Source organism: Phocoena phocoena, chromosome 1 (assembly GCF_963924675.1).
Source record: "Phocoena phocoena chromosome 1, mPhoPho1.1, whole genome shotgun sequence".
Taxonomy (NCBI): domain Eukaryota; kingdom Metazoa; phylum Chordata; class Mammalia; order Artiodactyla; family Phocoenidae; genus Phocoena; species Phocoena phocoena.
Genome location: NC_089219.1, coordinates 14828147 through 14854418, shown reverse-complemented (window position 1 = coordinate 14854418; position 26272 = coordinate 14828147). Strand labels below are relative to the sequence as shown.

At 47.4% G+C, this 26272-nt stretch overlaps 1 protein-coding gene across 3 annotated transcripts in view; it reads left to right on the top strand.

The window, feature by feature from the left end:
• CAPZB (capping actin protein of muscle Z-line subunit beta) overlaps positions 1 to 26272 on the top strand; it is a 133961-nt gene that overhangs the window by 35468 nt on the left and 72221 nt on the right. For 2 of the 3 annotated variants that reach the window (XM_065894041.1, XM_065894031.1), the window contains exon 2: positions 23901 to 23990. In XM_065894041.1, the coding sequence (XP_065750113.1) occupies positions 23901 to 23990 (90 nt within the window). Of the gene's footprint in view, positions 1 to 23900; positions 23991 to 26272 lie in introns of those variants that run through there. The other variant, XM_065894049.1, reaches the window with a different exon arrangement.

The window sequence follows — 26272 nt, the reverse complement described above, 5'->3', positions numbered from 1 at the left end:
GCAGAGTTACTGGAATCCACATGGCGCACAGGTAGGAGAGATTTTTGGATGTGAGCAAGGCCAAACTGGCAGACCCTGAAAGCAATCGTCCCCCACCCCCGCCCTCACCCGCCCCCCCATGTGTTGGCTGACAACAGCTGTTGCAGACTAGGAAGTAAAGTTGGTCAGGACACCAGGCAACTCCTAATGTGAATTGTTTGCAGTTGAATGAAGGATAGAAAGCATAGGTAAGAGAAGGTGAGGCACTTTGCATCTTTCTTTGGTCCACGTTGTCACAACTGCCCCAGGTTTTGTTTTGCTTTGTTTTGTTTTTGTTTTTGTTTTCTGTGGTACGCAGGCCTCTCACCACCACGGCCCCCCCTCCCGTTGCAGAGCACAGGCTCCGGACACGAAGGCTCAGCGGCCATGGCTCACGGGCCCAGCCGCTCCGCGGCATGTGGGATCTTCCCGGACCGGGGCACGAACCCACGTCCCCTGCATTAGCAGGCAGACTCTCAATCACTGCGCCACCAGGGAAGCCCCTGCCCCAGGTTTTGATTCGTGGTTCAGAGAGGAAAAGTTTGGGAGTTTTTACCTCTGGGCTTTGTGGATTAATGAGGTTGCTGGAGTGGGAACTAATTATTTCAGTCTCTAAATGCTCTTCAAAATAGTGGGCATATTTGTGCATAAATGTGAGCGATTTCTTAGGTTAGATTCCTAAGAGGGTATGAATAGTATAAAAGCTTTGCATACATAGTCGCCAGTTAACTTTCTAAGAGAATCGTCCTCTCCTGCAACCTTTCAGGCATCCCGTCGCTCTTCTAGTCTGTAGTCTTGTGCCTTTTATGTAATGAGTGATCTTCCACTCACCTCTTGCAGACGGCTTACTGTCATATTACTCATTTTTAACTTTGGCCCATTTCTTTTCACCTTTGAGGACTTCCAGGGAGTGACATCCTGTCGGGGGCGGCTTTAAAGTTTCTGTTGAATGAGAGTAGTGTTCTCAGTTTTCCTGCACAGCGGCATCCTGAGCTCCGTGAGGCATTTGGGCCAGTGCTCTGTCTCCCCGGCCACTTGTCTTTGAGGCGAGCGTGGCAGCTCAGCCTGAGCCTTGTGAATGGCTTTTCAGGACCGTGCTTTTCTGCGTTCTAGGTACACTGGAACTGACCTTCTCCCTCCTGCCCCCTCCCCCGCCCCCCCCCCCCCCCCCCCGTTATCTGCTGAGCCTCTCCGTGTAGGCTGTCTGTCCAGTGATTCTGAGAGGCTGCCAGCTTCCTCTCTTCCTACCACATGGTCTTGCCATGTGCTCTTGAGAGAAGCAGGGAACAGAGCCGCGGGCGGAGGTGCGGCAGCCAGCACTGCCAGCTCCTCCAGAACTGGCGCTGTGTGTGGTGTTTGGGTTTTTTTTTTCCAACTGCTTTGTAGAGGTGTGACTTAACATATCATAAAACTCCCTGTTTTTAAGTATGTGTTTCAATTTTGTGATTTTTTTTTTTTTTAAGTAAATTTAGAGTTGTGGAGCCATCCCCACAGTCTAGTTTGACAACACCTTTATCGCCCCAAAAAGATCCCTCTCACCCATGTGCGGTTACTCTCGGTTCCCACCCCTGCAACACAAATCTTTCTTTCTGGACATTTCATACATATGGCGTCACATGGATTTTTTTTATAAATTGTTTTATTTATTTATCTTTGGCTGCATTAGATCTTCGCTGCGGTGCACGGGCTTCTCATTGCGGTGGCTTCTCTTGTTGTAGAGCACAGGCTGTAGGCACACGGGCTTCAGTAATTGTGGCTCGCAGGCTCAGTAGTTGTAGCGCACGGGCTTAGGTGCTCTGTGGCTTGTGGGATCTTCCCGGACCAGGGCTTGAACCCGTGTCCCCTGTATTGGCAGGCGGATTCTTAACCACTGCACCACCAGGGAAGCCCTGGATTGTTGTTTTTGGGTGGTTGTTTTTTTTTTTAAGGAAATTATTTGATTGTAAAAATAATGCTTGTTGGAAAACATCTGGAAGAGCAGAAGCCAAATTATCATTAGTAGTTACCTTTGGGGAGTAATTACCTCTAGGTGGTGGGATTATAGGAGGACTTTCTATTTTCTGTAATGCTTGAATTTTTTACAGCAAGCCAGTATTATATTTACAGTCGGGAAAAGGTGTATGTTTCATTTGTGGACAGTGCCAAAAAGTATAAAGAGGATGAAAAAATAAGAGTCAGTCAAAATTCCCCCTTTCCTGGATAAAACCACTTTTACTTTTTTGTGTTTTTCTTTTTCAGTCTTCTCTGAGCATATTTTTAAAATATAGCTTTCATATTTAAAATTTTGCATCCTGATTTTTCTCATTGGCATCACAGAAGTCTTTTCCCCACCTAACTGAAAACACCTTTGCAATCTTCCTGTCAATGGTTTTAAGTGGTTCGTCTTTGTTTTTGGCTGCTTTGCATGGTGTGCGGGATCTTAGTTCACTGACCAGGGATGGAACCTGTGCCCCCTGCAGTGGAAGTGCGAGTCTTAACCACTTAACCACTGGACAGCCGGGGAAGTCCCTTTAAGTGGTTCATCTTAATGGTTGTACCATAATTTACTTACACTGGGCATTGAGATTGTTTTCACTTTTTGCTACTATAAAAAGTGCTGAAATGAATGTCTTTATAAAAGCTTTGTGTAAGACCTCTGCAGAATTCTGGGCCAGGGGGTTTGTACCTGAAGAAAAAATTTTTTCTCCCAGTTTGGAACTGTTTTTGCAAAATCGCTTTCTAGAATTCTTTGAATTTCTACTCCTTGAAATGACTTACTTTGACCCCAGGATTTCCTGGAGATGGCTCCTTTATGTCAGGTTGCAGTACAGGGCGGGAATGGCAGGAAGATAAGTGAAGAGCCAAACCAGGGCTCCTGAAGATGGCGGTGCCCTTAGGATCCAGGACGTCCTTTATCTCAACAAAATCTTGCAGTCTGGACAGTGTTTAGGCATGCTGTGTTTTCTGTAAATAGTCCTTTTTTGTTCATCCTTGGTTTTCAGCGAATGTTTTGGTTGTTTTAAGAGGGTCCAAAGAGATTTTTGATCAGATTCAAGCCAGAGTTGCCGCGAGGGGTGGGGAGGTGGCAGCACGGAAACAGAAGGGGCCAGAATTCCCTGGCGGTCCAGTGGTTAGGACTCTTGCACGTTCACTGCGAGGGCCCAGGTTCAATCCCTGGGAACTAAGATCCAAAAAAACAAAACAACAACAACAAGAAACCCAGAAGGGGCAGCCTCAGGGGACACACAACTAAAGGAGGGGGAGGTCGAGGCCAGTATACATTCTCCACGCCCTATCCTCCCCCCCCCCACGCCCCACCCCCTTGCTCGCAGAAGTTCTTCAGAATCTGAACAGAGGTTTTAAACCTGGGATGTTTGGGGCATGAGAGGGATCTGTGAATCCACCAGATATCTTATTCAAACTTTTGTATGTATGTGCATTTCTCTGGGGAGAGGGTCTGTAACTTTCATCACTTTCCCTCTGGCCTCACAGAGGGTAAGAAGCATGAACTGCCTTGGAGGTTTGGTGTCTTCCTTAACAAGGAACACCGTGTCTGGTGCACACCCAACGCTGTGGGCACCACACATCCACTGTGTGGTCTTGGTCAGGTGACCTAGCCTCTCTGCGCTTCAGTTTCCTCATTTGTGAAGTGCTGGGCACATAGGAGGCACTCATATTTCCATCAAAATTATTACTTGAATTTTTGGCTCACTAAGGTTTTAAAGGCAGCCATGGACCAGAAATTGACCTGGGTAACCTTCTTTTTTTTTTTTTTTTTTTTTAAATATGTATTTATTTGGTTGCACTGGGTCTTAGTTGCGGCATGCATGTGGGATGTAGTTCCCTGACCAGGGAACGAACCTGGGCCCCCTGCATTGGGAGAGCAGAGTCTTATCCACTGCGCCACCATGGAAGTCCCAACCTGTGGGTAACCTTCTATCTCTCACAGCTGGGCCCTGAGTTGGGCGATGGTTGTGTGGTTCTGTTATACAGTATCTTGTTTATTTTAAAATAAGGAATGGATTTTTTTAAATCCTTTGATAAAAGTAAGACATGCTCATTGTATAGGAGAGTATAATTATTATTTTTAAGTGTTTGGGAGGGGGAAGGTATGAAATCAAACCGCTGCTAGATGGCTGCGTGTTCACCCATCTGAACACCGATGGGGTGGGTGAATGCAAATGACGAAGCCTTCTTTTAGTGCAGTTGGTGTAGAGTTAGTTACCCCAGCACGAAGGAGCTGTATTTTTATGGTAGCCAAACTAAAGCCAGAAGCAATGGAACTTTCCTGAAAACAAACCAGAGTTGCAGATTCTGGGGTGTCTGGTGGCATCTTTACAGGAAACCTGTGAAAACACAGCTTTCCAAGTTGAAGGGGTTTTGGTGATTTTTGAGGACCCTTTGGTGTTTTCGGTCCTTGAAGCACCTGTTCTGTTGCAAAGCTTCATCTAGGGTTTCCTTTTGCTCCTCCTTTAGGAGGGCTTCCCTGGACCAAGTGCAAGCAAGAGGCAGTTGCCTAATGTCTGGCAACCATTAGACTCAAACAGGCCTTGAAGTCTGCAAGAGCCTGGCTTAGGTGGCACCTGGGACTTCACGCAAGGGAGTGGTGCCCGATTTAAATTTTTTAAAAACTTTTTATTATGGAACATTTCGAGCATGTAGTATAATGAAGCCCATTTACCTGTTGCCATGGCCAATCTTGTTTCATCTATACCCACCCACTCTACCCTCTCCCAGCTTAAATTAGTTTGAATCAGATCGTCTGGCTTTATTGTAATGAGCAGCCTGGGCCTCTCCGTTCTGAGAACAGAATTCTCCTACGCACTGTACCAAGGTCTCATCGACCAGAGTGATCACGGACTTCTTTCTGTTTTTTGAAAATTGTCAGTTTATATAGTTTTCAGCCCTTTTTATGATTAAAAAAGTAACGCATGCCCATTACAATGGGAAATCACAGACAAAGCTTAAAGGTATATGAAGCCCTCTGTAATTCCACCATCTGGAGACACCCATAGTGATGATTCTGAAGGGGCCCTTTGGATGCCTCAGGGCTGCGGCTGTCTGTACCTTCTGCTCTGGCCACCCCCCGCCCAGAATCATCATCGTTGCCTCTGCCTCTTTGTAGCCTGGGGAGGGTCTGATGTGGTCCTCTGCCGTTTGAGTGAGTTGGTGACACACTGGGTGCCAGTTGTACAGAAGGGTTGAGCACGCCCATCACCACCCTCCATCAGTGGCTCGTTCTTTATATCCGTGGTCGGTGCTCAGGGGATGAAGTTAAATGGATGTGCTGTACCCCACTCCCACTGGGCCGACAGGGCCTTCTGTTTCTGCCTTGAAACCCTTCTCTCCCTGAGCTGGGTGGGTAACAAAGCTGAGTCCCAGAGAGAAATGTAGTGCTCCCAAGTATACCTCCTGCACTCACTCCACTTCCAAGGAAAGTCCTCAAGCAGATTAACTCCTGGTATGCTGAGGCCACCAATGTGCCACGTGTCCCCACCCTCTGAAGGCAGTGAAGGGGTGGACCCCAGGCTTAGCACAAGTGCACAGCCAAGAAATGCACCACAAACTAACTGGGATTCGCTCTTTCAGAGTTTTCAGCCCGGAGTATCATTATGTGTATTTTCTAATTTCATTATTCTTTGAAAGCATGGTTTTAATGTAATAGTCTGTCTTAAGGATGAACTAGAGTAAATGAGTAGAGTTGGATGCAGTGATAGCTATCCAGACACTAATTCTGAGTCACTCTGCCTGGGGGACCTCAGCTCGGGTGTCTGCAGACCTTTCCTCCTTACCTTGTTCACTGGGGTACAATCCACACGTCCCAGCAGCGTGGCTTCGCATCCAGTGGTTGGCATCCAGAGCAGTCGGCCTTAGGCTGGACCGAGATTTACCCTTTCACTGTGAGGAAAGGTTGGACTGAGCTGCCAGGGTTGCATTTCAGGAGAAATGCTTAACCTGTGTAAGAGAGCAAATTGTTGTTCCATCACCTTTCCCAGCATCATTTCTAACAAATATTCATTACAAATGAATCTTGTATTAAAGTGTTTTCTGAATGATTATACCTCGAAGTGCCTTCTGAGCAGTTTGTTGGGTGTGGTAGTCATGTGTGTGTTTTAGCTCAGCTGTTGGAACGTTTGGTAGCCACCCCTGCCTGGTTGTGCTCCGGCCCTGTCCTGATTTCTCGTGCCTGGGCAAAGGGTGTAACGGCAGCCGGAGAAACTGCTGAAGTACTAGATGTTAGGACCTTGATTCCATCAAAAAACAGAAACAAAAATCCCAACAAACCCCAGGGGCTGAATCTCACAGGAATAAGATCTAAGATGAGTGGCGTGCGGTAAAACACTCAGCGAGTCAGTGGAATCAACCCCAGGGACACCCGATGGTGAGGGGTCCCAGAACTGTGTCACATGCAGGGCACAGGCAGAACCAGGAGTGTGTGGCCAGGTGAGGAAGGGTGTGATGATTTGCTTCAGGGATTTGAGGGGATGTTGCTTGGCCAAGAACTTGTACATCTTTGGATGGCCCTAGAGGACAGAAGGATGGACAGCGGGTGGGTTGCAGATGTTCATCCAGCGCCGTGTGGAAACAGGCTGCCTTGGAACGTGGGGAGTTTTCCCCCTCTGGTGACGATCAAGCAGAGGCTAAGAGGCCCAGTCCTTTAGGGATTTCCTAGGGGGGAAGTGGGCCTCTGAGGTCACTAACACTCTGCAATTCTGGATTCTTTTAGAACAAAAGACCTTTAACTCAAAGACTTTACTAGTTGATACCGTCTTTTCCCATGTGAATGTGCGTGGTTACGTTCTACAGGGAGGAGGTGGTGGTTAGGACTTGTATATCTGTAACGTAGAACATTTACGTGAAGCGGGCGGTTTCGTACTTTATCTCGCCTTTCCACTGTGGGAGCTTTGCGAATACTTCCAAGTTTCCTGTCTCTCTGATGGGCTCGCCTCTCATCCAGCGTGTGCCACCATGCTCCATACCTCCTTGGACTTCTGTGGTCTTAGGTGGAACCCACTGATTTTTACATCCTGCAAGAAAGAATCCTGGCCGATGAGGAAATCTGTTTTCCATCACTGATTGGAAATGGATTCCTACCCCTGCCCCCTTGCTCTGGATTTAATCTTCCTATGAGAATCAGCTAAGCCATTTCCCCCCATCACAGGACATCCCAGCACTGACCAGCGGCCTGCTGTTGGTTACAAGGGAAGCCAGAAGGAGGGTGGGCAGCCCTTGCTGGTGACCTTGAAGGCTGCTCAGGGCCTGTCAGCCTCTGGTGGGGACCTGTCTGTGTACTGACTTCTTTGAACAGCTCAGTGTGTCTGAGAGCTGAGATCCTATCCTGGGCTCTCTCCGGCCCCCTTGCTCCTGTGCTGAGGCTCACTAGGGAAGCCGCACAGGGAAACGGAAGAGGTAGGGCAGATCTGGTCTGGGTTCTAGTTCCGCCTGTTAAGCTTGGACGGGGCCCCGGATTCCGCAGAGGGCGCGGGAAGCCTCTGGGATCATCTCCCAGAGCACCTCAGTGCTGAGACCTTGGGAAAACCTCCTCTTTCACTCAGCATGCTCTGGGTTTCCATAAGTTTCCTTCCTGATTGAATTTTCTCATTAAAACCCGCATTCCCTAAACTGTCGGGCAGCAGTACACTTTTGAGGTGGAGGAAGAGTGGCCGGCTCTCTTGTTTCTTTTCTTTTCTCCCCCACCTTTCCTGAGGTCTCACTGAAGCACTGTGAGAGGCACATATGTAAAGTTTGCACAATTTGATCGTTTCTAGTTGTTTTACGATAACATGTAACATCTGCCTCCCTGCACTCCCCTTTCTCCTGCGTCTGGTCCTGCACTCCCTCGCTTTCCAGGCTCTTAAGAAGCAGCGATCCAGCTGGCAGAGCTGGAACAAGTGTTTCCATAAGCATTCCCACGATCCTTGAAGTGAGGAGCGTGACCTCGGAACCATGTGCCGGGTCCCCTCCCCTGATGGAGGAGGAGGTGGGAGGTAAGAACAATACTTGGATGGATGGATCCCTGTCTGGGGCACAGCCGGGAAGCTGAGCATTCGTAGGCCATCCAACCACTGGCGTTCTCCTGGGATTCAAGGGTTAGAGGGGAAAGTGAATTGATTCCTACCTTCATGTGAGAGGCAGGAGCCAACAAAACAGCCCCCTTTGCTTTTGTAAAAAGCTCTGCAACGGTGCCTCCCATTCGTTTTGGTCACAGAACTTACGAGCTAAGTATAAGAAAATTGGCAAAGTACAGCAAAGATGTTTTCTTTGTGTCATGAAGCTCTCCCGTTGCTGAGTTGAGGCTTACTTTGCTGAGGTCCCTGGTAAACAGTTTATTCGGTTTCCCTGGGCTGGTGGGAACACGGGGAGAATGCCTTCCTAGCTTTGGAAACCTAGGAGGGTGTCTTGCTGTGACAGGACCGGGGACGAGTTTCACTGCCCATTGTGTTTTGTTTCTAAATCGCTTTTCCAGTTGCAGATTCTCCATTTCATATCAGGCCTTTCAGACTGTGCGGACGGGGTGTGAGCGTCTTAGGCCGGCTGACTTTGCAGTCTGTATTTATTCCTGTGACCCAGAGACAGGAAGTAATTGACGTTACCATTTATTTCCTTTATTGGAAATTAGCAAGCATCCCACTCCAAAACTTATTTAGGAAAGTATGTCTCCTGGGGCTCAGTGGCGTGCTGCGTGGTTCTGACTGCAGTTTTCCTCTGCAGGTGAGGAATGTCCGAGCTGGAGGTGAGGAGGGTAATAACATCCCAGCCCTTGAGTCGTTCAGCGCCTTGTCCTCAGATTCCTCCCCATCCTGCCCTCAGAACACACTGAGAGGGCCTGTGGCCTGAGGCTCAGAAGAGTTTAGTCGCTTGTTCAGGGTCACACTGCTAGAACCTGGCAGGGTCAGGATTTGAATGCAGACCTCTCTCTCAAACCTGTACTGTTAACTAGAGAGCTGTCCCTCCCTTGCCGCTCAGCTATGCAAAAATGTATGTTAAGTTCCTCTTCTTTTGGAGCCTCGAAAACAAAGAGGTGGCTTCTGTGCTCCTTAGGATGAGAATGTAGCACGGTGGCAGCAGGTGGCCTGGCTGCCGGCAGTACGGGCTAGGCTTTGGGGTCAGACCTGCCTTTGAAGCCCAGCCCCACTGCCATTACCTGTGGAACCTCACGGTGTTGCAGTTTCCGCATCTGAGAATAACACTAGGACTTACCTCCTGGGACTGTTTGTAAGATGAGGTGAGACAGTGGCATATAAAGCACTTAGAGCAGTGTTTTAACACGTTTTAGCTATTGTTTTTATTAATACCTTCTGAGCCCTTAAGTCCGAGCCTGCCATGGAGTAACCGCCCAGCGACAGGCGTTGTTGGCAGTGGTTGTAGTGTTGCCGGCAGGGCCTGCGTTGGACGGTAGAGGGAAAGGTGGTCCTCATAGTGCTGTGCAGTGTTTGAGCTTAGTCCCTGGTTTTCAGAAATATCTTGGGATTGGAACTTGTTGCTTCCCTTTCTTTAATTATTTTTGCTCATTGAAGGACTTTAAGCTCCTTACTCAGCCACCAACTTTCTTGAGACGTAGTTAAGGATGGAAGGAAAGAAGGTTTTGAGCTTGTGAAAAATGTCTTGTTGGCAAGATGTTCTCTAAGGAAACTTGTCTGTTGAGAGAGGAATGGTGTTTTCACTCATAAAGATCGGTTTCCTCTGGCTCAAAAGAGCGAAAAAGGGGCGGTCGTGCCCAGTTTGATTTTTCAGGCTCTTGTTCCATGGCTACCCACTTGCATGCCTTCAGGTGATGTTAACCACAGAAGTGGGGGGAGGGGTGTGTGTGTGTGTGTTAATGCCATGTGGGAATGTTAGAGTCCTGTGCCCTCTGAAACGAAACTCTGTGGAAGAGGATGGTGATAGTACCTATTGTTTAATTGAGCACTTAATATGTTTCAGAAACTCTACTAGTTTCTTCACACATACTTTATGATATTGTCCTGAAAACAACACTGCAAGATAGGTATTATTGTTAGTTTCATTTAACAGATGAGGGAAATGAGGCTCTGGAAAGTGAAGGACTTTTCCAGACCTCCATTGCTAGGAGGGTGGCAGTGAAGGATTTAAACCCTTGTCTGTCTGACTCCCAAGGTCCTTTTTGCCACTCACAGCCCAGCAAGGGGGTCTGTCTTAGGTCTTAGATATCGAGGCCGGAAGGACCTTGCTTTTAGGCATCTCCCTGCCTGGTGGGTCCTGACACCTGGAAGTTTTGTAACAGGTCTTAGGTTAAATTTACAAATTTATCACAGACTGGTAAAATGTTGCCTTGTCCTTCACTGTCACCAAAGGCTATGAAGGCTTTGGGGATGTATTTGGAGGCGCCAGAGGGCCCAGCATTGTTGCGGGAATTCCCTTGTACTGTGATGTGCTGTGCCCGTGGTTGATAGTATAGAGTGTGACCCTGTAAGAAGGAGCTGCCCTTGAGCTGGGTAGGGCAGGCAGGGATTTGGGGGGTTTCCACGTTGATTCGCATTGGCATCTGATATAAGAGCTCAGGAACCCAGGGAAGAAATGGGCCAGCTGCTTTGGTTGACGCGTAAACATTGTGTTCTTCTTTTCCTCAAACCTCCCTTTGGATATAAGTTAAAAGGCAGGGGCTTCCCTGGTGGCGCAGTGGTTGAGAGTCTGCCTGCCGATGCAGGGGACACGGGTTCGTGCCCCAGTCTGGGAAGATCCCACATGCCGCGGAGACTAGGCCTGTGAGCCATGGCCGCTGAGCCTGCATGTCCGGAGCCTGTGCTCCGCAACGGGAGAGGCCACAACAGTGAGAGGGCTGCGTACCGCAAAAAAAAAAAAAAAAAAAAAAGAAAGGCAACACTGCCCTCTTGCAGATGAAATACTTAGGTTGATGGAGGCTTTGTCTCCTCCAAATCCCTTAAATCTTGCTGCTTTCCCACCACGACTTGGCCATTTGTGCTGTTTGCATTTTGGACCCAGGCTCTCCCCCACACCTCTGGAAGCCATGTGCATCGTGTTATTGGCGGAAACCCGTGGCCAAATGTTACGAATTTCATCCAGGGCATCTTATAACTCAGCTTGGGGGAAGGTTTACGTGAATTGGCTGCTTCTGCTCTGAGAAAGGGAGGATACTTTTCTCAGCCTTCGTCAATGAACATGTGGATGATGTTTTTTCAAAAAAAAAAAATTCTTTAACTCTTCTTTGGAATATAGGGACACTCTGCTTTAATCATCTTTGACTTTGGTGAAAGGCGTCTTGAATTTCTTGTGCCATTGAGGTAGAAATGGACAGCATGCACGACATCCATTGAAGACGTCTCAGGATCTCCCCTACTTCTGTGTACAAAGTGGAGGGATTAGTCCCTTGTTACATGAAGCTAGCCAGGGTCCTGCAGAGGCAGCAGCTATAGACATCTGTGAAACATCGATGATCAGACAATAGGAAATGGCACCTTGCAGATCTTCTGAAGGGGTCCAGGAAACCGTCAACCAGAGAAACTCTCGGAAAAAGCCTCTACCGTTTTTGAGAAATCCACCCGTCAGTCATAGTGTTTGTGAGAATAGAGTCTGTGATGCAGGGGGACAGGAGATTTCAGAACTTGGTAGGAGGTAGAACTGTCCATAATTTGCCCAACCTGGAAGAAGAGACTTCCTGCCCCTGTCTGATTTTGTGAGCTAGCAAGTTGTTCTCCAAGTCATTTGAAATTAATTTTCTTTTAGTTTGGGTTGGTTAACATTCTCTAGAGATTGTTTGGTCACAGGAAGCAAAACATGTCTTGTTCTGTGTCCTTCTCTGTTATTCAGTGCCCAGGATCTAGGACAAGTCACTTAACCTTCTGAGCCTTGGTTTATTTATCTGTAAAGCTGGGGTAATAGTGCCCATCTCAAGGAGCTGTGTGATGCTTGCCCAAAAGCCACACATGCAGCGTCTGGTCCACAGTCGGCCCAGAAAGTAAGCTAGAGAAAAGAAAATGTTATTAAGAAAATCGTAAGGAAAAGAAAATACACTTACAGTACAAAATATGTATTTATTGAAAAAAATCTGTGTATAAGTGGACTCACACAGTTCAAACCCATATCGTTCACGGGTCAACTGTGTAAGTATTCTTAACGATGCCATTGTTAATTCTAATATACAGTTTTATTTTAAATTGTATTTTTTTAAAAAGTAAATCCAGTCCCATTCTTCACTTTTGACTTACAGTTAAACTGTAAGCAGATGGAAAGCACTAAACTGTATATTAAATAGATTTGTTTTCTGGTCCTGGCTCATGTTTAGTTACATGGTAAGTTTTAATTAGTTATGGATAAGTCTGGGCCTCGGTTTTCCTCATTAAAGAAAAAAAGAAGAGGACTTCCCTGGTGGCGCAGTGGTTAAGAATCCACCTGCCAATGCAGGGGACACGGGTTTGAGCCCTGGTCCGGGAAGATCCCACATGCCGCGGAGCAACTAAGCCCACGAGCCGCAACTACTGAGCCCACATGCTGCAACTACTGAAGCCCGTATGCCTAGAGCCCGCGCACCGCAACAAAGAGTAGCCCCCGCTCGCTGCAACTAGAGAAAGCCCTCACGCAGCAACGAAGACCCAATGCAGCCAAAATAAATAAATATATATATTTTTAAAGTTGCCAATTAGATGGTTTCTAAGATCCCCTTCAGCTTAACATTTCTGTGATTCTGTTTTAAAATCTGGAGAGGTAGAGGGGAGCACACCCAAGATAAAATGCTCCAGTTCACCCAGCTGGCCTGTTAGCAGAGCCAGGAAGAGTGCGTGGGAAATCTGGCAGACCGAGATCCATCCGGAGCCGTGGATGTGTCCGCTGTCATCTTACCTGGGGTGTTTCCCCGGGTAGACTCATCACCGCTGCTTTGTATGGCAGAGTCCTAAAGAGCAGGCGGCGCTTGCCTTCAGGTTGGTGCTGATCGGGGACCGCGTTTCCATGCGTAGAACGGGTCATCAAGCTTTCTGAGGTACTGGCGGGGCTCGATAGAGGTGGAGGATGCCGGAGGGAAGGGGCATCTCTGCTCCCAGGGGAGGTAGAAGACCCCAAAATACACTGCTCACCTTGCTCCGAGCAGTGACTTCTTGAGCGGTTAGAATGTGCTTGCACCGTTGTGCCTCCTTCGGGACCCCGGCTGGCTAACTCCTCGTTGAGAGTTTTCGCCATTCCACCAAACTCACCAGGTGAACTCTGTCGCTGCAGAGAAGCCATTCCTGGTTCTGCAGTTACAGATTTGGGGAATGTAAACATTGAATCAGTTATCTGAAACCGTTTTCGTCCTCAGCCCGTAGCAGAGATAGAGCTCCACCTCCTGAGTGATTCATTTTGGATCCTCCACTCCCTGAAGGGACGTGTAAGGGAAAAATCAGCGGATGGCTGTTGTAGTGTTTGACACGGAGCCTGAATGTAGGTTGCTAAGTTTTGCTCCAGAATAAATATATCTTGGAAATTCTCATTGCTTGATAGGGAGTCAAGGTAATTTTGGGGTCTCTGCTAGGACTGTCCCATTTGTACGTTTCTGATGGCCTCAGCTGGGCTTGGGAACACCGGTAACTAGGGAGAAGGCGAAATGGCGGGAATATTTCTTGGTGCCATTCCGGACTGGAGAGATGGGTCAGAGGACTTTGGAAAGAAGGCCAAACAAGGAGAGGATAGTACAGAACAGAAAAACAGGGGGCAGAGGATCTTCTGTGGGTGAGTATGGACTTTGGGCAGCTCTTACTACTGTTTTCTGCCCAGGAGTTCTGTCGCTTCTCCCACTCTGGTTGTAGGGGAGCCGTGCACTCCTCATAAACAGGGCGCGGTTGCTGTGAGTGGGGGAGAGTTGTGGCGTCTGCTCTCCTTTGCTGGTGCTTTAATGACTTGGAAACTGAAATAGCACTCCGCCTGCCTTTCTAGAGACTCCTGGCAGCCTAAATGGAAAACTTGTGTCAAATGAGCAAAAAATCAGGGAGGAAAGGGCCCTTGAGCACCCAAAAACTATTATGTTAAAGTCCTAGCAGATACGCCATGTGCTTCACATCCTGGGAGAGCTCCTGGCGCTTGTAGAGGACGCCCTGTGGGGATGCCCTCGAGGGTCAGATGCTGCGCCACACACCTCACCTCATTCCCAGTGGCCCCGCAGGGTGGAGCATTGTTAGGCCCATGTTTTAAGTTTTGAAAAACTGAAGCTCCAGGGGATTAAGTGATGACTTGCTTACTTCCACCCTGCAGGTTAAGTGGAAGAATCGGAGCTTTTATTATTGGATCACGTCTGTGCCTTTACAGGCTTAGACTTCTTTGAGAAAAGGACGAAAGCTGTGGGCCCTTAACCTTAAAACACACACACACACACACACACACACACACACACACACACACACACACACACACACACACCCCTACACTGTCAAGGTGCTCACAAACTGTGGGACTATGACCCTGGACCCCAATTTATGAATCTGTGATTTATTCCTTCTCTCAAAGTTGAGGTTTTTCCCGTGTTCTTTTGTTTCTTTTTGTTTTTAACAAATAGGCTTCTAATTTCCTAACCCATAGCAGATTAGATGAGGGAGTGTAGCTGATGGCCTGTCCAAGAGGTAGAAAAATTTAAAACACAGACACAGGGCCATGTTCCAGGAATGGGCACTCCTAACGGTGTCCTTGGCCAGTGAAAAGTGGTGTGTTCATTGCATTGTCCTCTGTGTAAAAACATGGACCTTATAATACATTTAAGAGGGAGTCCCATCTTTTAGGATTAATAGAAAGTTGGTACATCTGTGCCTCAGTATATCCACGGGGGATTGGTTCCAGGACCCTCTGCAGAGACCAAAATCCAAGGACACTCAAGTCCCTTATATAAAATGTCATAGAACAACGATTACAGTCGGCCCTCTGTATCCAAGGGTTTCGCATCCCTGGAGACAGAGGGCCAGCTGTGCTTTGCTTATCTGGAAGAGGTCACTGGGAGGAGTTCCCCTGCCTCTGTGATAATGGGATAGCTCTAAATATAGAGTAGGACGGTGCAGTCCTTCTTTCTTGCATCTTTTTCTGGCTGTCTTCTTCCCTGGGTCACGAGCTCCTGGAGGGCAGGGACCACGTCTCAGTAGTTCAGCTCTGTGTGCCCAGTCCTCCACGTCACCCAGCAGTTGACTGAATCAAGTGGAAGGATGGCGTGGGTGTAGTAGCAACCTCTCATCATGGTGCAGGGTCAAGTGCTGATTCTGCCACCGACTGTGTGACCCTGCACGACGTTCTCTGCACCTCATCAGCTGTCTGTAAAATGATGGGGCAGGGCTTAGATAAACTTGAAAAGTATATCCGGACCTAAATTTCTGTGATCTGGCAGATTTTTTTTTTTTGACCCAGAATTTTATTGTGCCAACAACCTGGTTTTCTTTTCTTTCTTTCTTTTTTTTTTTTTTTGGCCATGCCATGCAGCTTGCAGGATCTTAGTTCCCCGACCAGGGATTGAACCAGGGCCCATGACGGTGAAAATGCTGAGTCCTAACCACTGGACAGCCAGGGAACTCCCCTGGCAGAATTTTTTTTTTAAAGCAGAGACTCGTAAAGTGATTGTTTTCACAGTGCTCAAAACCACATTAACCCAAGGCACTGAATTAATTCACCTTGAAATGGTTAATTTTATGTTGAAGATGACCTTGGCCCAGCTGTGATGATATACAGTGGACCCCAAAAGGTAAAAGGAGGCTTGATCTGCCAAATGGGCTTTCACTGTGGTTTTGATTAACTTGGTATAGGGTTTTGGATTTTCCCATGGGAAGGAAAGTCATCCCAGGGGAACGCTTGTGTTTGTGTTTGGTGAGCCATCAGCCTCCATGTGCTGCTGTCATCGCTGTGTCCCTTCCAGAAGATTCAACCAGAGGACACTCAGTCAGTGGAAGAAACACCTATCTTTTTATTAATCCAAACTGTGCAGTTTTCCGGAGTGACCTACAGATGAGTGGTCGGCTGGGCTGGCCTGTGAATCTTCCCCAAATGGCCCCCAGGACAACCTTTTCCTGAGCCACATGGCAGAAAACAGATTCAACTATTAAACAAAGTTGCTTGTTGGGTCACAGATTATACAAGACAAACCATGGTAAGATTAGACTCCATAAATTTGTGATAAATCAGCCCGGGCTCCAGTGAAGTTTACCTTTGTGTTGTCTGTGAAGTATTTTCTAAGCCTCTTGGGAATGTAAACGAGTGAAGGTCTTGATGAATTTAAGAACAAACTGTGAAGGCCTTGAAGCTTTGGTTGGTTGTTTATGTATAGACAGATGCTATGATCTGGGGACTTCCCTGGTGGCTAAGAATCTGCCTGCCAATGCAGAGGACACGGGTTCGAGCCCTGGTCCGGGAAGATCCCACATGCCGCGGAGCAACTAAGCCCGTGTGCCACAACTACTGAGCCTGCGCTCTAGAGTCCGTGCGCCTAGAGCCCGTGCTCTGCAACAAGAGAGGCCACCGCAGTGAGAAGCCCGCGCACCGCAACAAAGAGTAGCCCTGGCTCGCCGCAACTAGAGAAAGCCCGCGCACAGCAACGAAGCCCCAACGCAGCCAAAAATAGAAATAAATAAATAAATTTTTTTAAAAAAAGTACTGATCTGCCTCAGCCAGTCACTAGAGCAGGCCACGTAGGACTTATGCTCGGAAAGCCAAGCGGTTTGAGTTACTGCTTGTCCTTGAAATTACAAACACTATTTTAGAGGGACACACACAAACATACACACACCAGCGAGGCTGCAGCATCATCTTCTAGCAGGTGGTCCCCACTGGAAAACTTAGTCATCTCAGACTTCTCGTTTCTAGTAGGTACCCTTGGCTTGTCTATCCTGCCCCTTAAAGTCTTTGACCCTCCCGTCCTCTCCAGCCCTACAGCCAGAGCCCTGGTTGCTTTGGAGGCCCCTCTTCTGACCCTCTTGCCCCCAAAACCTAGTGACTTAAAATAACAGTAATCCTCACATTATGCATCTCCAGTGGTTTTGGGGGCCAGAGACTCAGGAGAGCCTTGGCTGGCTGGTTCTGGCCTGGGGCCCCGGGCTGCTGCAGTCAGACAGCTGAGGCTGGAGCACGGGGCTGGCCAGGCGGCTCACTTGAGAGTCACAGGGTCTCTTCATCTGGCTTTTCCACCTGGGCTCAGTAGCTCTTCCTTACAGCAAGCCTGCCTCAGGGCAGTTGTTGCGCTGTTTACATCGCCGCTTGGGGCTTCAGGCGTGGGTGTTCACCAAGCAAGGTGGAAGATGATGCTCTTTTCTGGCTCAGAAGTGACAGAGGTGAATCCTGCTATTCTGTGTTGGTAAAAGCAGTCACAAAACTCTCTCCATTCCAAGGGGAAGGGACGCGGACTCCACCTCTCAGTGGAGGAATGACAGTCACGTTATAACGGGGTGAGGGGGTGGGAGAGCTTGCTAAGGAACCGTAATCCGCTTCACCTTCTACGACACGACAGTATTCCTCTCAGTCCTCTGTGGGAAAATCTTCCGGGGCTCCTAATCCCTTCTGGAGAAGCACATTTTAAACTTTTAAAGGCCAAACAAGCTGTACCTATAAAGTCGACAAACACAGGACGGCTGGGAGCACCGAGGTTTTGTCCCCAGAGCCTTGGAGCTCCGTGGAGCCCGGAGCCTGGTGAGGACACCACTGCCCTCAGAGGGAGGGTTTGGCTGTAACCTAGACTTGCTGTGGGCCCGGAATCAGGGCCACACCCCACTGCGTTGCCTTCCTCCGAGCGCGCCTCGGCTCTCCTGGCCTCTCCTCGTCTCACTGCGCCTGCTGCCTCCGTGTCTGCCCGGGGCACCCCTGCTTAGCCCCTGATAACCGGTGCGTGTGCCCCCTCTTCTGAGGCATCTTTTGCAGTTCCCTGTACCACTCATGGACGTTTGTGAAACGTTTTTCATTTTTGTGGATTGGTGTGTTTATTGTATTAAGCTTTTTTGAGTCTATTGCAGGTTGGGACATGTCCTGTTCTCTGCATCCCCACCTGGGGACTGAATAGCTGTTGTTAGGTGATAATTTCCAAAGTAGTCTCTGCCTTTTTAGTTCATTGAGTAGGCCAAGTTTCACAGTTCTGCAAATTGCTGGCAACACTACCCAGTGTCTGAAAATTCCTTAGTAGATTTTTTAAGCTGTAGTGTTTTATTTGATTTCTTATTCTGAAAAATTGTTCTAGTCTGTATTAACAGTTGTTTTACTTGTTGTCATTTTTAAGCAGTTCGTGTGTTTCTTCCAGTCATGTGAAAAAGGAGCAGAAAGTGAAACATTCCCCAGCTCAGTTTATATTCTGAAAAAACACAACCAAAAATCTAAACCGACACCTTGAAGCCTCACCAGCTTAAAGCAGGGGAGCTGTCCCCTCCGTATTCTGACATCCTAACAAGGACTCATCTTCTGTCTTTTTCTGTATAGATTTTGACTACACCATAAGTTCCTGGAGACAGGGACTTCATTATGTTAACCATTCAGCGTCAAAAACAGTGCTTGTTACCTAGGAAACCCTCAAATAATTATTGAATGACTAATTGAATGGGCAGAGAATTATGGAGAGTGAAGTGAAATGGTCATTCTTTTCTTCCCCTAAATTTTATTTATTTATTTATTTATTTATATATTTGGCTTCATCGGGTCTTAGTTGTGGCAGGTGGGATCTTTCGTTGCAGTGCCCGGGCTCTTCGTTGCAGTGTGCGGGCTTCTCTCTGATTGTGGCGTGCGAGCTCCAGAGTGCATGGGTTCAGTAGTTGCAGCATGCGAGCTCAGTAGTTTTGGTGCTACGGCTTAGTTGCCCCACGGCATGTGGGATCTTAGTTCCCCGACCAGGGATTGAACCCTCGTCCCCTACATTGGGAGGTGGATTCTTAACCACTGGACCACCAGGGAAGTACATCATTCTTTTACTATTTACCTTTCAACCTGGAAAACGCCACCCATGGAAGGTGGAACTGGGAAAGCTCGTTTTATGAGGGAAGTGTCTAGGATCAGTTAGGGTTTCAAAGGAGCCATCACGTGGAGAGCCCTTGGTCATGGGGTGGCAGTATACAAAATAATGGAAAGCCGGGAAATCCTAGGAATATAATTGATAAATGAAGAAGTGCACATCAGTGTATTGTGAGCTATGCCTCATCTCTGCAGCTTCTATGTCCCATTGCTCTAGACATCACACTTGCCTCGTATGATCATATGCCTCACATGATAGGCTCTTTTGTGGATGGTTCCTTGAGGGTCAGGACTAGGTTTCGTTCACTGGGCCTGATTCAGGGCCTGGCCAATGGCCGGCACTCAAGGCTTGGTTGTTGAATTGAAACCTAGTTGTTGGCCTGCAGGGGGCTGTTGAAGGGCAGGGTGGGTGTGGTGGGTGTATCTGTGCTTAGACTGGGATACAGTGCACAGCCCACTAGAAGCACTCTTAGAGGCCCTCTCCCCAAATCCCAGACCATGAGGTTAAGTGAGCAGACTAGCTTGCACAGACATCCAGCGACAGGGCAAACTTTGGACTCTGAGCTCCTAATTCCCAATTTCTGTCCTTGTTTGCTCTTGTTTGTATTTTTTTCTATTACCTTTAAAAAATATTAAGTGAAGTGAAACTGTGACAGTGAAACAGAGCGCTCAGAAATAAACCCATGCATATATGATCAATTAATTTATGACAGAGGAGGCAAGAATATACAATGGGGAAAGGACAGTCTCCTCAATAAATGGTGTTGGGAAAATTGGACAGCTACATGCAAAAGAATGAAACTGGACCCCAGTCTTACACAATACACAAATATCAACTCAAAAATATTTAGATCCTTGATAACTATAAAGGAACATATTAACATATATGTAAGTTTAAGCAACATGATATTATGAACATCCTTGAATCCATTATTCTGTGCAAGACTTAGATGAATAGCAACTTTCGTCTTCCCCTAGTGGCTTCCTGCCTTATAACTATTCTTCTCACTCTTCTGAATTTTGTATTTAACATTCTCTTGTCTTAGCTAATAAGAAAGAAAGCCTTGCTATTTGGTTTAAAATACAGACACACACACACACGCACACTGTGCGTGTGTGTGTGTGTATCTAAATAACAGTTCAGGATTGCTGGGTTTTGAGCATCCTAGGTAGTCCCCTTGGACTTGCTTCCCCTCCCCCACCATCATTCTATTTCTGGGGCCACTCATGTTGTTGTACATAGCTGTGGACCATCCATGTTTTCTTCATTCTCTTGTGCTATTTCCCGTTTGGGACCCTCAGGATTTGGGATGACCCCACCCCCACCCCCCAAGCCAAGGGCTCCAGTTAACTCTAATTTTAACTTTTCACAAGCTGTCATTAAGCTTGCCCATGTTGCTTGGCTTATGGGAAGCTTTTAGTCATTTTCTAATTTAATGCTAGTTAGACATCCTTAGCCTTAGAAATTTGTAGTGAATATTTCCTATTAAGATTGTTGGGATTAATGCAAGATACAAGTTAGACCATTTTGCAGTAGTATTTTAGTGCTTTCAACTCAATCCAGTCAGAGGACTATCCAGAAGGAAGCCTTCATGCTACCGGCACCCTTGGCGGGTGCGGCCGTGGTCAGCGTATTGGGGTTAGGGGCATGTGAACAGGCTCCTTGGAAGGGTTAAAATAGTGTCTTTTCATGTTGATCTTCTCTGGTCAAGTTATGACTTTCCTTTTCCTAGATAATACACTACTCAGTTTCTAGTTAATCCCTTCTGAACATCCCACTGTGTTCTGGATTAAAGATTCAGTGTAGGATTACTTATTGCTGGTGGGAATGGAAAATGGGACTGCCATTACGTATGCCTCCATATCGTTTTCCATGGTGGCTACACCAATTTACATTCCCACCAGAAGTGTAGGAGAGTCCCTTTTTCTCCACATCTTCACCAACATTTCTTGTTTCTGGTCTTTTTGGTGATGGCCATTCTGACATGTGTGGGGTGTTGTATCATTGTGGTTTTGATTTTCGTTTCTCTGATGATTGGCGGTGTTGAGCATCTTTTCATGTGCCTGTTGGCTATCTGTGTATCTTCTTGGGGGACTCTTTTTTTTCCTGATATTGAGTTGTAAAGCTTATTATATATTTTGAATATTAAAAAAAAGATTCAGTCAAACTACTTAAAAGGTGTAAACTAATGGGCCAAAGACCTTAACAGACCTTAACAGACATCTCACCAAAGAAGATATACAGATGGCAAATAAACACATGAAAAGACACTCAACATTACATGACGAGAGAAATACAAATTAAAATGAGGTGCCATTACACATCTATTAGAATGAATGAAATCCAGAATTCTGTTATCGCCAAAAGCTGAAAGGCAGGTGGTGCAACAGTAACTCTGGTGGGATGCAAAATGGCACAGCCACTTCCAAAGACGGTTTCGCAGTTTCTTACAAAGCGAAGCTTACTCCTACCACACAATCCAGCAATCACGCTCCTTGGTGTTTACCCAGAGTAGTTGAAAACTAATGTCCAGGAACTTCCCTGGTGGCCAGTGGCTAAGACTCCACGCTCCCAATGCAGGGCGTCTGGGTTCGATCCCTGGTCAGGGAACTAGATCCCACATGCCGTAACTAAGAGTTCGCATGCCGCAGTTAAGACCTGGTGCAGAGGAACGAAGGATGGGAGGGAGGGAGGAAGGAGGAAAACTAATGTCCACACAAAAAGATTTCTGGGTTGGGTCGAGTGGGGCAAATGTTATAAAATACTTACATTTTAAAAATTAAAACACGTGTTTGCACACATACACAGAAAACGCTCCCAGTCAAATGTGTACTATTGCATATTAAACAATTCACAGGTATTAATCAGATCATCCCAACAAGCCTGTGAAGTAGACACTATTCCCATTTTATGGATTATTGACCTTAAAAATAAAACAGCCAGTTATTTTACCAGTAAAATGGATTTATTCAGCAATTGCAGAGAATTGCAATTCAGGGATGGAATAGCAAAGACTATAGGCAAGTCCAGAAAACAAAGGAGAGGAACATTATAGAGAAAAATGAAGTTGGGGTAGGGGGGTTGCTTAGAAGGAATGTCCATCAGAGGAAGGCGAGAGTTCAGGGTGGTGATGGCTTCCCATTGCCTGGGCTCGCTGCTGGATAAGGAGAAATCTTCTTTCCTCCTGCTGGCAATACAAGGTCCCTCTCTTCCTGTTGGGATGTGTAATTGATGCCTAGTGCTGGTGCTCGAGAGCTCCCCCTTCTGGCCTCCTGACTCCATTTTAAATGTGGTTTCCTTTATTCGGTTTCACAGGATAAATAGAGGTTCCTGGAGGTTAAGAAATTTGCCCAAGGTCCGAAGTTAATGAATGGCAGAACAGAGCACTGAATATAAGTCTCTCTAGTGTCAAATCAGTTTATCTGTGTTCTTGACCCTAGAAGTGATGTTAAAATGTCTTCCCATGTCAGCTGGCCACACCCATGTCCCCCGTGGTCTTGGCTGGCATAGAAGGCACGGCACAAGTAGGGAATACCTGGTTGCTAGAATGTTTCACTAAGGAAAACAAGTGCTCTAAGGTTTCTGGAGTGTGTGTGTGTTTCTTTGCAGGGTATAGCCAGTTTGTTGTGTGTCCCAGAATAAACTGTCACCGATAACCATCTTGAGCAGGGGACAGGTTTTTTGTTTTTGTTTTCTTTTCCAAAAACAGCCTGCTGTATATGCCACATCGATTACCTGGGAGTGAAACTGCTTCCAGTTAACTTATGTGTTACGTCTCTAGTGTATACAAAGTGGGTCCTTGCGTCCCCCAGCCTGTTTGTGGTTGATGTACCTTGAAGTGCAGATGTTTAGATTCAAAGGTTATATTTCATTACCGCCAAATGTGGCATTTCCAGGATTACCTTGTACACTTTATAAAGATTCTTAAGCGTGTTGATGTAGGGCTTTCAAAAATCCTGAGATTGGTCTGAGCAGAGCAGATTCAGGATACAAATCAGGTAGTGCCTCTGGCTAGTTGTGTTGGGGGCTCCATGCGCCTTACTTGCACTTCTTAGCGTTGCGTGCAGTGGTCTTCATCATTTTCCTGGGCCCACCTTTCCCACCTTATTTCTGGTTGCTCCTCTCGAGCCTCTGGCCTTCCTTCTGTGTTACAGCCCACTGTGCACTGAATCAATACTCTGCACCCTGCCAGACGCTCTACCGGTCTCACCCCCGCTCAGTTCCTTCCTTCCTCTCTCCGTTACTTATTGCTTGTTTACGGTGACTGGCACGTGGTGGCTCTCCGTAAATATCTGCAGCATGAATATCAAATGAAGAGATTATCGTGAGATCGAGGGCAGTCTTTATCCTCCCGCGCCCCTGCGGCTGCACCGACCCCGATTTACGCACTTGTTCACTTTGCCAGCGAGAGCGAGCTCTCGACTGTAGGTGTTTCAGGTCTTGGTCTGTTTTGCCGGGACCTGGCACCTGGGAAGATGGGCCCAGCCTCAGCAGAATGACTGAAGCTCTTAAACGTTTGTGTGCATCTTGCCGCTTGTTCTTTGCCTGGCTTTGTCCCTGGCTTGGAGCTCATCAGGGAACCTGGTCAGGTGACATTTCCTGACGTTCATGTCCAGGTTACAGCAAAGAACAGCGCCTAACCTGCTGCTCGAGCCTGATCACTGCAGGACCAGTTGGGAGTTAAAACGTCTGCCGGTCTGGAGAGCTGCTGAAGGAAGTTGATGAGGCTTTGAGAGGTGGACTGAGCAAGGCAGCTTTCCAGACTCTCCAGCCCACTTCCACATGCTGAACTGTCTTTTGGATGCCTCCACTTGAGACAGACACTGCCATCCGGGAGGGGCTGGCTAGTCTCCCCCCAGGAGCTGTGCCAGAGGGCCCACTGCAGACCTCTTTGGTCTCAGGGTACCTGGGCAAGCTGCAGCTGCCAGAATGCTTTTGAAAGGGGGGTTTTGGTGTTTCTACTGGCAAAGTGACCCAGACACTCCTGTTTCTCCTTTGACAGAGTGATCAGCAGCTGGACTGTGCCTTGGACTTGATGAGGCGCCTGCCTCCACAGCAGATCGAGAAAAACCTCAGCGACCTGATAGACCTGGTATGTGCCTTGTTCGTATGGTTTTCTTTGGGGCTGGGGCTCGTACTAGATTGCTTTTGTGTACCCTTTTCCACACACAATTCAGATCACACGAGAAACCTCCTCTGTCTCCAACTAGACATCACCACTGGGTTATGAGATTCCTCCAGAGAGGAGATGGGTTTCCTATGATTGTCATTCTTTCAGTGCCACCTATGTAAATCGAGCCCAAGACAGGAGCTCTAAAGTGGATACTGCCTGTTCCTTTCCCCCAGCTGCCTTCTTTTCACTCTTAGAAGCTTACCTTTAGGCCTAGGGAAGAAGAGGCCCCACAAATCCAGCAGGTGTTCAGCAGTGCCTGGTTCCAGGCTTTACTAGTCTCTTTGCCATTGTGGAAGTTTCTCCAGCCAAAGCAGTACAAAAATCTAGCCTCTCAAATGCTTTGGTGGCTTCACTTCTATTTTGAAATGGCATAAAACACAAAAATGGGCTTTTAAAGAGCTCATCACATCTACTTTTTAAAATATTTATTTGTTTATTCATGCATATATATGGAATGATTGGTCTCAAAATGATGCCAGAGATTAACCGGCACCGTAATATTGCTCGAAAATGTTCAGAGTATTCAAAACACCTGCAAAGCTATGGTAAGTAACGAAAAGTAAAACACAGTCAGGCCCCAAGAGCCAGCCGAGTTAGTAGATCATTTGGCCGGTGAGTTCTGGCTCCGGGTCAGAACCTGAGCCCTCCCAGGTCGTCCTCTGTTCTTTTCACTGTGTTCCCCATCTTCTTGGATGTAATTATCAATTGCCAAGCATTGCTCATCCACTAGATGTCTTTTAAAATAGTAGCTTGAAAACTTGTTCATATGCTGTGTGATACATTTAGTTCCGTTGTATGCTTTCAGAACAGTTTTACTAGGGGAAAACGTGACTGCAGGAGACTCATGTCATTCACAGGTAACTCTCCCCGCAGCAGTCTGCAGGGTCCGTTGTGCAACTCTTTGTGTATTTATAGAGACACAGACTCCCAATGAGAGGCAGCTCATTGAACAGAGTCGAGCCTGTGGATGGAGTTGTCAACTTGCTTGCTTTTCCATGTAATAATTCAGGAAATGAGGTGGAGGAGGTTTCTCAAGGTACATAGCCCTGATGAGAAAGCCAGCTACAGGTGCTTGTGATGGAAGCACCAAAGCTACTTGCCCAGCAGTTTTAGATGACTGTTAAAGAACAGAATGATGAATTGTGATGCGAGCGAACCCACCATATGCCCGGAATGGTGTGAGGGGGGGGAGTGGCGGGAAATGCCACACCCAGAGCCCCGGGGCAGGGGGTGGGGGGGGCGATGTAGATGGCTGAAGTGGCCTTGATGTAAAGAAGAGGTCAGGCCGGCAGGCGCTTTGCTCCTGTCACTTCTTGCCCTGTGGGGTCTGATGCTCTGTGGCTTGTTCTCAGATTTTTCTGGGGGTGCCGTATGTACATTTGGAGCTTTATGTGAAAGATCCTAATTTTTAAACATTGGCTCAAACATTGGATGGTCGTGTGAAATGTGAGTCAGAGGAGCGGTCTCTGTTGGGAAATGATGGAACATAAAGTTGGATGGGTAGGAGGTATCCTTGGAAGTCGGCAGGAGGGCTTGGATTTGATGTGGAATTGTTGCCGTCAGCCCACATCCTGCACTTTGGACACGGTGTGTTGTGCTAAGCGTTTTCCTCGCGCTTTAGCTCTCATTTAACTCTCAGCAATCCTGTCAGGTAGCACCGCCAGACGCAGCCTCGGAAGTGCGGTGTGGCTTGTTTTTCTTGGTTGGAGAGTTTTGGTTGAGCAAATGCGGAAGTGGGTGGGTAGAAGCCGTGGGTGGATCAGGTCCCTGACCTGGTCAGCTGCAGAGGCTGACGCTGCGTTCCCACTGAGCGTGACAGTGTGCCCAGCTGCGTTTAAATTCAGTTATTACTGTACTTTAGAAATAGACCAAGAATAGAAGTAAGAGATGAGCAAATTTTTCTCAGTAGAGTCTTCTTGGTGTTTCACAGGCTATTTTGTTCTTATGGCAACTGAAGTGTCTTCCTATAGCTGTGTTGCTTCTCTGTGACTCGCTCGTCACTGTTGCAGAGATGTGTGTGTAGCTCCTTCTGTGGAAACCTGGTCAGCTGGTATACCAATTGCTGTCTATACCAATTTTACTTGGGCTCAGCAGGGAAATTACAGCATTGATGGTGAATGAAAGAGCCGTGTCAAGAGCCGTCCTTCACCTTGGCCAGATAGTACTGGGTGAGAGAATCGTCCTGAGGGTTTAGTTTGCAG